At 42.6% G+C, this 16,022-nt stretch overlaps 1 protein-coding gene across 1 annotated transcript in view; it reads right to left on the reverse strand.

Annotated features, from left to right (window-relative positions):
* AKAP13 (A-kinase anchoring protein 13) overlaps window positions 1–16,022 on the reverse strand; it is a 97,331-nt gene that overhangs the window by 55,565 nt on the left and 25,744 nt on the right. Inside the window, exons 4-6 of the mRNA XM_025211969.1 lie at window positions 12,221–12,582; window positions 2,209–2,401; window positions 783–891 (exon numbers count right to left, since the gene is read on the reverse strand). Of these exons, the coding sequence (XP_025067754.1) occupies window positions 783–891; window positions 2,209–2,401; window positions 12,221–12,582 (664 nt within the window). The remainder of the gene's footprint in view (window positions 1–782; window positions 892–2,208; window positions 2,402–12,220; window positions 12,583–16,022) is intronic.

Raw genomic sequence — 16,022 nt, forward strand, 5'->3', positions numbered from 1 at the left:
GGAACAGAATTGGGTGCCGAGTTTTTCAAGTCAAACTAATCAACCATCACTCCATTAACTTTATTGGGAAGAACCTGGTTGATTAGTCAAAAAAGGACATTTTTCCCCTTTCCAATAAAAATGTTACTTACCGTAGGTAAAGGTTAACAAATAAGATTAACTACATACCATGTATTCAGTAACATGAAAAAGCTGATGCACTCATACAGCTGGTGATGATCTATATAAAAGATCATACCGGGTGTCTGACTGACAGTTAATAAGAGGAAGATGGGTGTAAGACTGCTCTCTCCTTGAACATGTAGCTGTACCTTGCAAAAAATACGAGCTCAAACAGAAGGATAAGTGAAACGTTCACTGAAAATAACTTGAGAAATGTACTCTGGCCTTCTTACATTTCACCTTTGCACTTTGATCCTCTTTCTTCATCTCAACTATCTTGGATCCAAGACAGACAAGACTTCAAAGATGGACCATTACACTAATAGCAAAGGAAGAAACCCCCAAACGATGTCGGACTAATCACAAACACGCACTCTCTCAAGAAACTGCTATTCTGATAGCAATGATTGAGGCAAGAGTAAAAAATACCAGGTACATGTAGAGCACGGTATTCTGAAGCGAGTTAGGCCCGTGATTAAGTATGGCACACAAGTGTATGCATTCCATAAAATAAGAGGAAGCAAACAAAATGTTGAAGGTTTGCTTTTTTTTTTTCTTGAAAGAAAGCAATAAGAACTTAAATGGGAGGACAAGGAAGACTGAAAGTCACATTTACTCACTGTCCAGTCCTGGTTGACTGATTGTCATCAGCGATATGGATTTGGTCAGTGGAGAAGGCATGGCAGAACTACAGAAATTAAATCCATGAGGCTGTGATCTTTGGCGTATCTGTGGAATAGAGAACAACAGACAAGTCAAGTACAAGGCTCTCTGTCCAACCACAGGCTACAGGCCTGGCACTCAAGTTTACTGGTGGCCCAGCAGCAGCAGGCCATCCCTTTAAATTGTGCAACATTAAAACCCCCAAGAGGATCTGGTCCAAGGTAAGATGGTATGACAGAAACATGGGGAACTGGAGTATGACAGACATGAGGAGTTGTAAGAGTGAAATGTAGTATTATTTTTTCAACTGGGAGAGAAATATGAGAATGCAATGAAAATTGGAGCTAAGCACAGGCTCCTTCCTCCTCTGGCAGGCAACTAACATGTATGACTTTGACTGATGACCAGTTAGATGAATGCTCTGATTTCAACCCCTCTAATGAAAGGGAGCTGATTGTATGCGATGCAGATCCAGCTATTAGGATAGGTGGTAGTAGTAGTGTACTTTCAATGAACACCATTCAACAAAACACTGACTGTGGCACAGTAATGCCACCTCCTGTAGCTCAGCTCTCATGAGACCTGCCTTTATCTTCTGACCATGGGCAATGAGACTCTATCCAATCATCCCACTCAGCAACCCTTTCATTCTGGAGAAAGAGATGCTCTGTCACACATGCTGGAGAACTATGGTGAAAAGCAGAACATTTTGTGTATTTAAAGGGTTTACGGCTCCCAGTGCCTTTGAAAAATGACCAAAGATAGAAGGCCGTACATCTGGCCCACCTCTTCTGATTGAACCATTAATTCCCCGCTCCCCAAGAAAGTATTAACAAACCTGTGTAATCCTCCATTTTCTTTACTACTCTCTGTTGGTTACAGAAGTAAATGGAGTACACATGGTATGAAAAGAGAAAAGGACCTCCCCTTTCCTTATGACACAGGTATAAACTTGACCACTTTAACAGATAAAATGATGCTTGGCCCCTTTATATGCCTCATATTTTTAAGGGGGGGCACAAACACTAAATGTTTAAATCTCCTAAGACCCCTATGGAAGAATTATCATCATCTTTACTAGGCAGAAGTAATAATCTTCCCAGAGATGCTCAGGCAGTCAGTGGCAGAGCACTTAAGAATTTCTTGTTTCCCAGTTTTACTTTCTAGCCCATCAATGACTCCGCTACAACTGAGGAGTTAGGCTGTTCTAGAAGAAGCAAAGTCAGGGGAGTCTTTCAGCTTCCATGTTGTGGGTCTCTGGGCTAAGAGAGGCCATCTGTCATTTATTATGAACACAAAGTGAAGCCCTAGCAGTGAGATCCACACCTGGGACATACGCGGTGTCCCTTGATTTACCAAATATGAACAGAAATAGGCCTTTACCTGACGATCAAACCCTCTGAGTTCCCCATGCTCATCTTCAAGTTCTTCTTCAGTGAGCAGGACTGAGGACCCTTGTTCATCACTGGCGAGTGGGCTACGTCTCAGGTCTTTGGAGCTCAGGGAGGATGTTTCTAAATTTGAGGGGGGCTTCTTGATATCATCAGAGTCGCCCGCAAGGCCTTCGAGGCTGTAACTGAAGACATTTTGCAAAGATTAGACCCTTAACGTTCTTAACATATAACCTTGTGTCTGAACTGCATTCATGAACCACCTTCTAATACCAGTGGGACACCACCCCTAAGCTAACAGTAAAGTGAAAACAGGGATGTTATTCCCTCTGTGTCACTTTGCAATGTGACCTAATTCAGGTAGCAGCTCCTGGTTATATTTCCTTCAGTGCAGACAACAGTGTCTTGGTACCATCAGGCAAATAGTTGCCTAAGAATAATGGATGAATATGTGAACGTATTACTGGATTTGCTCTCTTTCTCCCATTAATGGATCAATACAAAACATGGAACATTAATTTGAAGGCTCACTTGTTCTTTGCCTTGCACAGTATGCCTGCTTACACCTCTGAGATGCAGCTCTATTTACCTAGTCTAACCTGAAGCTGTTTGCACCTGAACAGATGTTCTACAGTGAAAGGTTTTACACCTTCCAGTGAAGCTGTTGTTTATAGAGAGCAATATATGTAATGTTAACACTTGTCTTTGCAGATATGCTCGTTGATGCTGCTCATTATTCAATACTTCAGAAGGGCTTGGCAGAATGCAGGGCACTAGTGACAGAGTTTAATTATTAAGCAATCCTCATCAGACAATGACTCACATTTTTATCATTTTTTTTTAATTTAACCAGATCCATCCCAATGAGCCAAACAAAACCATTTAAAGCCAAACCAAACAAAAAGCACTTGTGTGCATAATAGTGCTTCTAAAGGGATTAGCTGGACCCAGCTATAGTTATGGCTGCTGAAAAGCAAGTTTTTCTTGCACAAAACCATACTAGTACAGCTCAATTCTTGCCTACAACACTACCCTCTCCTCCATATATTGTGCGACCCATCCAGACCTACCACTATCTTCCCTACTCTTCCAAATCTTGGCTCTCACACAACACTGGCAGCCCTAACTGTAAAGTAATGTCTCCTGATGTCCAGCCTGAACCTTCTCTCTAACAATTTGTGGCTGTTATTCCTAGTCACCCCGGGTGGTGCCCTGGGGAACAGAGCCTCACCCAATTCCCGCTGGTCCTCCCTGGTGAGTTTGTAAACAGCCACCAGATCCCCTCTCAGCCTTCTCTTCTGGAGGCTGAACAGGTTCAGGCCCTTTAGCCTCTCTTCATATGGCCTGCCCTGCTGCCCCTTGACCATGCAAGCGCCTCTTCTCTGGACCCTTTCAATGCTAGCCATAGCCCTCTTGAAGTGTGGCGCCCAGAACTGGATGCAGTACTCCAACTGTGGCCTGACCAGCGCCACAGAGGGGAAGGATCACCTCCCTGGACCTGCTCGTGATGCATCTGTAGATGCACGACAAGGTACAGTTAAGCCTTACTGACTGCTTCCTTGCGTTGGCTGCTCATGTTCATCCTGGAGTCAACAATACCTCCAAAATCCCTTTCTGCCACCGTGTTGACAAGAAGGGTGTTCCCCAGCCTATAGGCGTGTTGCTGGTTCCTTCTCTCTAGATGCAGCACCTTGCACTTGTCTGTGTTGAAGTGCATCCTATTCTCATCTGCCCACCTCTGTAACCTGTCCAGATCTAGTTGTATTCTGTCCCTCCCCTCCAGCATGCCCACCTCGCCCCACAACTTGGTGTTGTCACTGAATTTGGACAGCGTGCTTTCTACACCCACATCCAAATCGGTGATAAAGATGTTGAACAGTGCAGGCCCCAGGACTGAGCCCTGGGGGACTCCACTGCCCACATCCCTCCAGGTCGAAAATGACCCATCCACCACAACTCTCTGGGTGCAACCATCTAGCCAATTTGCCACCCATCTGACTGTGTAGGCATCAATGCCACAGTCACCAAGATGTACCTTATTTGTGACCTGAAATACCCCCAGCTATGAAAATCCTAGGTTCCCAGCTCAGCTCTATCAGTGAAGCTCCCTCCTGCTACGCAGCAAACTGCCAGTTAAATCAAAGTGTTTCTGAGAGGGCAGACTCATGATGGTCTAATCTGCTATAGGAACTCAGGTGATACCAGTGCATAGGTTTTCATTTTGGGGAAGGAATCCTGCTACATTACTTCAGCACTTCTAATACTTTTTGTAAACTTTGGGGCAAGACAAGCACTGAACCTGAGCAACTTGAGCTAAAATGTCCAGCATATTAGCAATTTCAGCTTTCCCACGTTGGATCACAGTTTGTGGTGACCTGATGAGGGCCAAATGTTTTACAGAACAAAGCCTAGCTATGCGCAAGATATCTAGAATCAAAGCTAATCATGACATCTAGCTGGCTGGTGAGTTATTATTCATAACATGTTCAAAATATAAATCCGCATGGCACAGTATATTTTCCCAACTGGACAAACTTTCACAAAGACGCACATAATAGATGCTAGCATTTGATATTTTGTTGGAGGTGCTAGATAGATGACAAATGCACAGAATCCACAAAGCAAAAGCTGCTGTTAGTGTAAAATGCAGTTATAAGTCAGAAAATTCAGGCTTCTGGTTTTTAAAGATTGATTTTAGGTTAGTAAATGAGAAGGCAGGCATGCTTGGGTACTTGAGATTCTATTAGTTTATAGAAGTCTTTGACTGTATTGTGTCCAACAGCTTGAACAGTACACTTCCAAACATCTGCAAGGAGAAATCTGTCCCATTTCTATTGATTATCTAGGAGCAGAAAGGCACTTCTTCCCAGATCCAAATCATGTTTATGTACATGGTAGCTTGCTGTGATACTAATATTACCTACCTACCTACCAACAGCTGGGCTCAAAACAGCAATGCGATTCACACAGGTCAGACAGTCATTGGCTAGTAATGTGACATATGGTTACAACCTGCTGTATCTGGACCATGCCCAAATGGACCAAAGTAAAATAACCTGTGCCTAAATTTCAGAGCTATCTAGTTCCCACCCACTCCCCTTCCCCGCAAGTGATCTCTAAGATTCTCTCCTGAGCCATTAATTACTGGGAAGGAAAAAAAAAAAAAGAACAGTAGCTATGAAATTTGGGACCAGATCTTCAGATGTTATTTCACTTCAGTTGAGAATCTGAGCCGAGATCATCAACCCCAGCTTTGGACGTCTTACTGATAGTTTTAAATCACTAGGGATCTTGAATCTAGACTTATCCCACAGTTTTACTCTTTGACACTTTACATATTTTGCCTCTGCTGGAGAGAAAAGAACCCTCATTTTACCAGGGACAAGTCTATATGAATGTCAACGCCTATAAAAAAAAAATCAGTCATTCTGGAGCAATGCAGTGATGCATCTCGTTAGCTCTCACTGGTTTCTTTTGCTGCTAGGATCATACGTTTTGTGGAAAAATCAGAGAAAGTCAGAGAAAAAAAGAGCTCAGGACGAATAATGCAACTTCGCCAACACTCGAGACCAACACAGACACAAGCAGCCATCACCTCTTCTAGCATCCTACCCTGTAGAAGACCTTTTACCAAGTGGAACAAAAAAAACCCCAAAACAGACAAGGCAAACATATTCAGGCCACCACAGCAGAAAAACAGACTACACGCACAAAGCTGACAAGACTCTGCAGTGCTCTTTCACTGCTGCACACTTATTTATACCATACCTTCTAAAATTAAAGTCAGCACCCGTGGCAATGTACTGTACGCCAGAAGGACACCAACTCAAGCTAGGAACATCAAAGGCAGAGAAAGGAAAAGGGCAGCAATTATTGGATTGGCACAGAAAGGGAATGTTTAAAGACCCTTGCTTCTTTTTAGGAATGTCATTTTAAAAAAAAACACAAAACTTTTGATGCAAGTTTGTGGTCAATAAAGCAGACCAGCTTGTCTGCCCTAAGAAAGAACACAGCCCCCTTTATTACCAGACAACAGGTTGCAGGACAGTTCAAGCCTCCCTCAAGCTGGCTGTATCAGTGAGCACCAACAGTGAACGGCCGTGAGCACTTCTGTGAGTGACAGCAGAGCTCACACTTCGTGCCCACTGAACGGGAGTTGGTGTCAGCTGTGAACGTGCTTTTACAAACGTGGAACTGGGACCCACCAAGCCAATATGTTACAAACCATGGGGCAGCATTGAGGTACCTGGTCTGTTACTGGTAATAATGAATGGCACCTGCCATCAAAGGACCTGAACAGTGCTTTAAAGCAGGGCCGTCCAACTTCTGAGCAGCCAGGGGCTACATACTGCATATCGCACCCCCAGGCTCCAGCTGCTCCAACAGGCTCTACAACCCTGCCCACGGGCAGGGGCAGGGAGTGGAAACAGGAGCAATAGGGGGGAACAGTGCCAGTAGGACAGCCCAGCTTTAAAGCATTTAATGGAATAAACCCCACTCCAAGGAGTTTAATTATTAATCTCGTTTTTGCAAATAGGGAAAAAGGAGGCAGGAGCATAGGCAATTTGCCCAAGGTTGCACAGAAAGTCACTGTCAGTCAGAAACAGAAGCTACGTCTCCCGACTCCTAGTCCTGTATTTAAAATCACAAGACAATACTCATTTTTTTTCAGTCCCCTTAGGATGAAGTCAAATGCAGACTTTCAAAATACCAGCCACCAGTCTCTGAAGTCACACATGAACAAGTCATCCTCGCCTCCTGCCTTTTCTCTCTCCTATACGCGGTTCTAGCGCTCACAGCAAAACGGGGAAAAGGGTCTTCCGAAAAGTGTCAAAGCAGTCGAGATGAATGGAATGGTAAAAGCAATTCGCTGAATGAAGCATGGCATTTTGTTGGAAGATTAACGAGTTGCTGTAGATATGACCAGCAACTGCGAGGCCAGGAGTTATATTCATTTCTGTTTGGTTTTGGTTGAGATGCCTAATTAACCTGTGACACCTCCAGTGAAGCTCCTCTCCCTTCAGATACGTAAGCTCTTTTCTGAAGGCTTCCAGAACATCGCCATAAATAGCCATTGTGACAAGCACCTTACTGTAACATGAAGACCTTTTACACTCTTTAAAGCCATTATTTTCTTAAACTAGCGTGGAGCAGGGAAGTATTAGCCCCATTTTACAGCTGGGAAATCTGAGAACAAGAAAAGAAACTTGTTTGAAGTCACAGGAACCGGTGTGCTGCTTGACTACAAATAGCTCCTATCGCTTGTAGCTGTTCTCACCTACAAAATTGTGTTGAATCTTCCCGAAGGACCCGTGTGTCCTATGCCATGAAGATCCTATGCTACTCAGAGTTGTGTGTGCTTTGCGGTGAAAGGGGGTTCAGCATATATGCTCTTGAATGGTTAAAATTAACTTTCAGTGGACAATAGTGAAGTAAAAGGAACAAGAAACAGACATATATGAAAATAGAAAATTTTCTATTGAAAATTTATAGTGACAATTTGGGACTTTAAAATGGCAGGGCAGGAAAACAGAGGAGCAGCATCGAGCAGGCGGCACAGAGGAAATGACAGAATGTCCCAGAGAGGGATAAAAACTCTTGGCAAGCACGCTGGAAAGAGAAATGTATAGAATTATAATCTTGCTGGTGAGCCACCCACCATCTGCTGGCAACACTATGCAAAACTTGAGAGTGGATCATTGTACAACATGTACAAATCCTTTACAGAAAGATCTGGGTGGAGAACAAGGCTATTGTGTGCGAGACTGCTGACTAGAACTGATTTCCATTGTCCTCTCTACAGTGCCATTTCTAGGCTACCAAAATGGCTGGGGCCCTAGAAAAGAGGGGCAGGGAATAAACATGTTTTCTAAAGAATCTGATCTAAATTTTCATGCAGGGAATAAGTATGTTTTCTAAAGAATCTGATCTAAATTTTCAAAAGGTAACTAGGGGTTTGAGTGGCCTGCTTGAAAGAAGTTACCATTATGATGACCAGTGTCCTCTCCCAGGACACTGTAGACTCGCTGCTGATCTGTAGAAGTCGGGTAGATCCACTACGTATTAGTTAAGTGGCTAGCTCACAAAGTGAACACGGAGCCGGCAAATTCATTCACAACAAGCAACATCACTCAAAGTCTAATCTGTCGGCAGTGATTAAGACAGATGTAGGTGTCAGAAAGTAGGCAGCACTCAGCTGAAAAACTCATGGGAAAGGACAGAATAATATCACCATTTCCTCTTCCATGGTCACATGCTTTTTTTTCCTTAACGGCATGATGAAATCAGTTAAGTACTCAAGTGAGATTTCCCTCTCTAGTAGGTGTTACAATACAAAAGGAAGATGCTGTATTAGGTGTGTGTAGTATCCACTCCTCGAGGCTGTGCTTGGGGACCAAGCATTCTGCATGTTACAGCAAGGTGCAAATCAAACAAAGCAGGTCTTCACTGGAGCTGAAAGACAAGGTTTAATAGCCTTATACAAGGCTTGTCTAGGGCTGACAGCTTATCCTACAGCTGTGAGGAGAACAAGAGGCTGTTTCTATAGACTCGTGCAGAACCAGAGCTCAAAACCTTTTTAAAGAGCTGGGCCCATTGTTGCTCATACAGGCTAATCATGCTGATGCTTTGACAAGGAATTCAAGACAAGTACGCCTTATCCTTAGGTGTGCCCATGTAGGTATACATATATATCTTGTATGCATGCGGGATTAGAAATCAAATTCCTGCCAGATGGAAAGGAGTAAACACGGCTATAAAAGCACTGCTTATTTTTCAGCTTTTCAGGAGATGGCATATTATTTATCTTATGCATCGTTTTCAATTATGTTCCCTCAACTGCCAATCGTGAATATCTTGGCATTTGAATTTGATACGTTTTAAATAACAGTTAAGGATACATAGGCAAACAAATAATGACATATCCATTCTTAATTTAACTGTACATCCCAAAGAAGGAACAAATATCCAATAGAATAATCTGCAGCATCCAATAACCTTCAAACCACCTCATGAACAAGCTGTCCTGGAGAAAACTGCCTTGCAGCGTGCTTTGAAAGTCATTGGGCTTGGACTGTAACAGATCAAGAGGGAAAGCAATGGAGCTGGGTATCTGTTCCTGGATGAGATGTATGTTTTGAGGAGCACAGGTGCTAACCTCATATTAGCTACCATGAGAGTATGAAGTTAGTAGACATTCAAATGCAAAAGGGTTAGTTAAATTAGTTGGCGCTGTACCTTCTCCTATGAATGGGAGGCTTCCTTATACCATCCCCCAGAACTTGCATTGAACTGAAAATGAATCATGGACAGTGGTCAGCAATTAGAACGGAATAAAATGAACATATGGCAGTTGCATGAAAAAAATGGGAAAATGAAACCTGTGGCATCAGCACCAATGCCCCATCCATAAAAGCTCTCTTCTCTCTCTTTTGTACTATGGCCTTTTTTACCGAACAAAGATTCAAGGTTACTTAGAGCTGATGCTGAACATGGGTCAGCTAATTGTAGGGGGACAAACTGTGCCTCAGCGGTTCAAAAGCAGCCATCGCTACCAACCACCACTAGCAAAGGCTCTAGTTGCGTACTGTAAGCAAGGTCTGTATAGATATCATTGAAATATTCAGTCTTTTCTTTCCTGTCGTGAAAAGGGCTGTCGTCTGCAGGGCAAAAGAGGCTGGAAACCCAGCATGAACTGTAAGAATTGCTGAGGGTGAACATGATAAACTGAAGCTGTGTACCTTTTTGTTATGAGGTTTATGAAGAATAAGTATTTTAAGAAAAAATGTAGGCATTTATAGGTAAAGCAGTGCAGGAGGAGGAAAAACCAAGCGTGTGTTTTAATTCCCGATCCATATTTTGTTGTTCTTTAAAAACAAAAAGGTTTGTCCTGCTTTGTGGGCTTCCCTGCTTCTTGCACCGACAGCTGCCCCAGAGCATGATCCATTTTCCATTGTAATGAACAGAAAGCTTCCCAATAGCTTGACTGGAAGTTGGATCAAGCCCTCAGTCCTTAACAGAAGGCCAAAGGGAAGTGGCTTCCAATAAAAACCCTTCCTCTCACAAATGGTCTAGCTAAACGGATATTAGGAAGACTTTGAACCAGTTTGAATAAAAAAAGCAATCATTCAAATTTTACTTCCTTTGTATTTGCAGTTCCCTACCCATTAAACCAACCTTTACGGGTATACAAAACAAACTTCTAATGGAAAAAACAAGTACAAAAAATGTCAGGTCTTCAGGTACTGTAAAGCAGAAAGGGCAAAGACCAAACTGTCTTCCTTTGCAAGCCACCTTTAGGACAGCCATGGTTCTTGTCCAGTGGCAGCTGAGCCTAAGGACATAAGAGAATAATTCTTGTGTTCCTTTACTTTAAAGAAATGTATCATTCATTTACAGTAGGAATATTTTCCCGTACCATAAACAGAACCATCCAACCCCTGAAGCAGAAGTCTTTACCTCCATCTGTTTAGCATTAGAAGTAATTGCCAGCTATGCAGAGTTTATTACCCTCAGAAATCCTTACATAACAGGTTCTGCACTTAAAAAATAAATCTTTCTAAATGAGTTTATGAGCTTATAAACTCTTGTCAGACCAGCTTTTTATTTCTGAAGTTGCCTCTCATGCAGCTTTAGAGTATTGCTGCTGCTTTATTTATGTATGCACCCCCCATGGGACTGGGAATCACATCCAGAGAAACAGGACAGAGTATGTAGGAAAATAAACAGTTAACAACAACAGTTATGTAACTTTTAGAGCGCTGTGTGTTTTTCTCCCCAACTTTGGCTTTCAGCAAGATAAACCTTATAACAGGAAGGATCTAAAGTCTCACTTTGGTTCATGCATGTGACTGGAAAAATCAAAAGATACTGCTGGTTTGAGTATAATGGATCTAATGATGGCCAAATTAATCTTTAATAGAGGGCAGTGACCCATGAAGACAAATTCTCAGCATTCACTGTGGCAATAACACTCAGAGCGTAATGCAAAACTGCAGGCCTGGACTTAGCTTTTATAAGCCACGCACCCATGCTGAAGATGAGGATGGCTGCACACACTGTGGGACTTCTGAAACAAACTGCCCACACTTATTTTGAGAGCCAGATGCCTGCTCTTCAGTCTCTGACCAAGCCTCCATTGATTTGAAAAGAATCAGGATTTGGCTCAAAATGACTTCAGTAAAACAATGTTAAGTTTTGTACCACATCACTGAAAGAGAAATTCGATTTGCAGAAGAACATGCTGGGTATGACGGGAATTTGGGGACCATGATGCTCAAGAGGCAGAGGGCTTACATCTGAGCAAGCTACTTTATAGGTGCAATTTTTGTGTAAGTGGAGATCAAGATATGAGTGACTTTGGAAAAGAGCATATCTTGGTCTTCTCAAGTGGCTGATGTGAATTGTCACACTGAAAGCCTTGCTGCTATGACTTTCTCTCCTTTTCTAAAAGGTGAGAAGCCATGGGGAAAAACTGGGAGTGTGCCTGCAGAGCTGTCAACTGCCCTGGTGACTATTTTATGAGGTACGGTCCACGTGAGACTGAGGTGAGACCAGTCCCTTGCACACCCACCATGAATCAACCTGAGACTAGAGACCTGTACATCTCTGTTAAAGTCCTTGTAGGCCATAAAACATCTGACTGCAAAACTAGTAGTGGCTGCATTTATTCCCTAATCTCCTAGGCTTAATACTCCAAAAGCTTCTCTACCAAAAACCTCCCTGTGGAAATGCGTGGTGATAATTCAAATTAAAGACCTGGTTGACAATATTTCAGTTCACTTTAATGGGCGTTGGGTCAGGTATTATGCTGGAAAGCTAAAACATGCTAGTCATGGAGGTCTTTTGTAGGAAAGTTGTTTTTTTTCTGCCTCCCCATGATCACAGAATAATAAAAAATGAACCCACTTCTCTGCATTTCATCACACCTTTCAAATATCACATTCAAAGCTCACATGAATATACGTGTGTAGGCATAAATACCTACAAACAGCCTTCTAACTCACCTCCTGTGATTGATTTCTGCCTCATTAGCAGCATTTTTCCCTGGCCCCCAACTGTGCCGACGAAAAGGCGACAGTGGTCGCATTGAGTTTCTTAAGACAGAGGAATGGGCAGGCACTTCTGTGATACTATCCATCTCTTCTTCTGTCTCGCCTGAGCCAGCAGGTTCACTGTCCCTTCCCTCTGCATTGGCCATATTGATGCAGCTCCCATCCAGACTGTGCCTATCCTTATGCCTATTGGAGCTTAAGACGTGTGGAAGGGAAATGTCACTTCCGAGAGATGAGTTCCTCTCTAAAGACACCGTGTCATCTGCTGAAGAGCTGGAACTGGTGATATCGCAAGCAGACTGCTCCTCTTCTGGCTGCTGCGGCAAAAGCAAAAAACACAAACTCAGTTGGTAGCAACTAACCATGTGTGCAATCCGATCAGAGAGGCTAAATCTGTTCCTTCTTTTCATAGCAGATTACACCCTGTTACTTTATCCAAATTTATACCTCATCCCAGCTACTGTTAACCTGGACTCCCGCTCAGGTGTGCTGATGCATCCCAAGTCTCTCCCTTCAGTGTTTCCTTCACACAACATGCCTTATGTCTAACATAGTGTCACCTGCAAGTCTAACCCTGACCTCCAACGAGGCCAACATTTGTGAACCTGCCAAGTACTTACCTGGTTTTACTGCTGGAGACCTAGTAAGTGGGGACAGGGTCACCATGACTTAAGTCGGGAAGTTCAGTCCTTGCTGTGTGACCTAAGCTAGATTGGTAACTTCTAGCCATTACAGCTGAAAAGCTGACACAGTGTTGCACTGCATTGTCCCACACAAACTGAACATGATTGGGTTGCATGAAACACACAAAAATCAAGACAAAGTCCCTTCCCCCATCCAATTTCCATTTAGCAAAAAGTTAACGTCAGGGCTTTCAGCATTTTTTTTTTTAATCTGACTGTAATTGAAAAAGACTGTTCCACAGGATCAACCACACTGTATTACAAGTCTTGATTCATACTGTAATTTTGGGTTTAGTTTGCTCCAAAAGCAATAAGTGGAATTCAAGCTGGTTCTGTCTGGCTACATGCCACATGCTGACAATACATCCTAAAGAGAGTCTATGATTATTCTGTGTTCCTGGTGGCTTGTATAAAACACACAAGTACGTTCATGACATCACCTTATGACAGGAATGGTGTTTGCCTTCTGGGACTGTTGTGCGAAGTTTCAGTTCATCCTTCTGCAGAGCCCTGCACAATGTCATTTAAAATAGTGATATGCCCGGTGATCGGTTAGATTATATATAATAGGCTATTCAAGAACGCCAGGGCAAATAACTGTCTTCAGCTACTAGACTCGGTGATACTCAACAGGACATGAGCATCCAAGGAGCTGTAGTCTGTCAACTCTCCTTTGCTGAGGATACAGAATTCAAATCGCCAGAAGCTTTTAGCGAGGCAGAAACACAGCGTGAAGCCTTTTGCCACACAACTCACTACCATGGCAAGGTCCAAAAGTCCGCGGTCTTTCAAAATCAATAGATTAGAAATCTAAAATCATGTACATTCTGGGCGTTGTTTGTCCTGGAACAAAATTATAAGTACAATCTACTACTGTGTTTATATAGCAAAGAAATTTGGAAGTTTTCTTTCTTTTTCTTGTTAAATGGCCTTCAGTGAAATACTTCCTAAATTAAGGAGAAACCTTAGTCGAGTTTGGTGGTCACTGAAAGTATCTCTGTTTTTAATTCTTATGCTGATTTAAGAGGTGCAGAACTGAATGTATACTGCGTGTTTTAAATAAAAGATTCCACATCATTCTCCCAACCTCATCCATAAGGGGGTGGGGGGAATGAAGGGAATGGTCAGAATGAGCTTAATACTTACACACAATAAAACTTCCCCACCCCCAATATATATTTTGGAGTCAAAACCATTTAATGATTTGTATGCGTGTCACGGTAAGGTTGATCAGTTATTAAAGATACCTTTTGTGTAAATATACTCCGTGATGAAATTATGCTCTAATGTGGAAAAAAAAACCCCAAACAAGAACAACACTTTAGGGTATATTTAAATAGAAGGTTTAGAATATGACAAATAAAAGGGGGGGGGCAGGGCGCGCGCTAGACAAAATAGCCCCGTTAAGTCACACTGATTTTATTTTTGACATAGTAGAAGATAGTCTGACAATATGCATGAGTCACGCTGACAGTTTTAGGCAAAATTGCCTAAATTCAGACAAATTAAGTAGTCATTCCATGGACAAAACTCTATCAAAAAGGAAACAGTCTGCTTCTCTTTTGGGACACAGGCAGCTATTGTTACAGATACTGGAGTATCCCTGCTGGGAATTAAGAACGTCCTTCATCAGAATAGCACACGGGTGTGTCAGTTTGGGAACATCTATCTTGGACGTGAATGCAGTGGATGTGGAGCAGAACTGCCAAATTAAATGTGTTTTGCTGCTGGCACACTAACTCCTAAATAGGAAGAGGGATTTTAATTCTCTAAAACAAAACAGAATTCATTTCACTCACATAGGAGCTTGTTTGTTTCTTAAATTACAGTTAATCTAACCAAAATGCAACTAAAAAATATGAAATAATCTGCTCTGTTTATACTTTTGCCTTCAACTCCATAGCTGATTTGTACGCAAGGGCCCAACACCTTGAGCCATCTCTAGGTCAGATGTGAGTTCAGGTCTGTCTACATGCATTGAATGCAAACAACTGTATTTTAAATGGTATACACAGCTGAGGGTGCTTTACAAATTGCCTATATGCAACAGGGCTGAAATGCAGATTCTTCTGGCACAGAACATGTCACAATACTTGAGTGGGTGAGCTCTCCAGGAAGTACTGCAACAGAGATAATAATAACAGTATAGCGAAGATTTATATGGGTGTAGATGCACTAATGTAAAAATACCCAGCATAGAGAATGGGAGGACTTAATGCTGCTAATTTAGTGTCAGTGGTAAGTCTGTTATTGGATTCAAAGGGTGTGTCCAGACGTGCATAGACGTTTGGTTTTCTGGGAACGAGTAGCAACGGTGCATCTTGAACCACTGCTACTTGTCCCTGGGGAACACCCAAGCCATGCGTGCTTTGGCACACAGCAAATTGCTCCAAGTGGGGTAGGGGCAGCTGGGGCCAGCACTGCACTGGCCCCAGCAGCCTTACCTGGGGCTTTGGGAGCCTCTGAGGGCTGCAGTCACGACAATTATGCCACGTGGAGCCTGGCTGGCATCGGAGCGTGGCTCCGGGAAGCCTGCTCCAATTTTCAGAAGTGCACACTGGTCAAGTGTGCATCGCTCTGCGTTTTTTTCTGGCAGGTTTTTTTGACCCCTGGATATTCATTTAGATGTTCATTTAGAACACTTGGTTACTAAATGCCAAAAATAGTATAATGATTGTAACCCAATGTAATGTTTATAATCCAATCCATGTTAAACACCCGCTTGGGACAGCAGAAGAGAGTCCTGACTTACTCTTCTGCTAAAACAGAAGTCAAAAAAATTGTAAAAAGATCATTTTTTCTTTAAGTTAGAATTGCTGCCTTGCACCTTCACCTTAAGTTGTATCGATCCAATCACGATCATAAAGCTAACTGCCAAAAAATGCCATCAGTGGTGCAATCAAGAATAAGGACTGATATTGATAGTCTGGTCCAACTGGCCATCAATATCAGTCCTTATTCAGAGAGATGATACATGGAGCTAGTGAAGGAAAACTGAAGTTAAATCGCCTGTAACCAGAGTTTCTTGAGATGCATTGTGCTGGCAGTACCTGCTCATTCGGAGCAGGAAT

This window comes from Alligator sinensis, unplaced genomic scaffold (assembly GCF_000455745.1).
Source record: "Alligator sinensis unplaced genomic scaffold, ASM45574v1 scaffold857_1, whole genome shotgun sequence".
In the NCBI taxonomy this organism is placed as follows: Eukaryota; Metazoa; Chordata; order Crocodylia; family Alligatoridae; genus Alligator; species Alligator sinensis.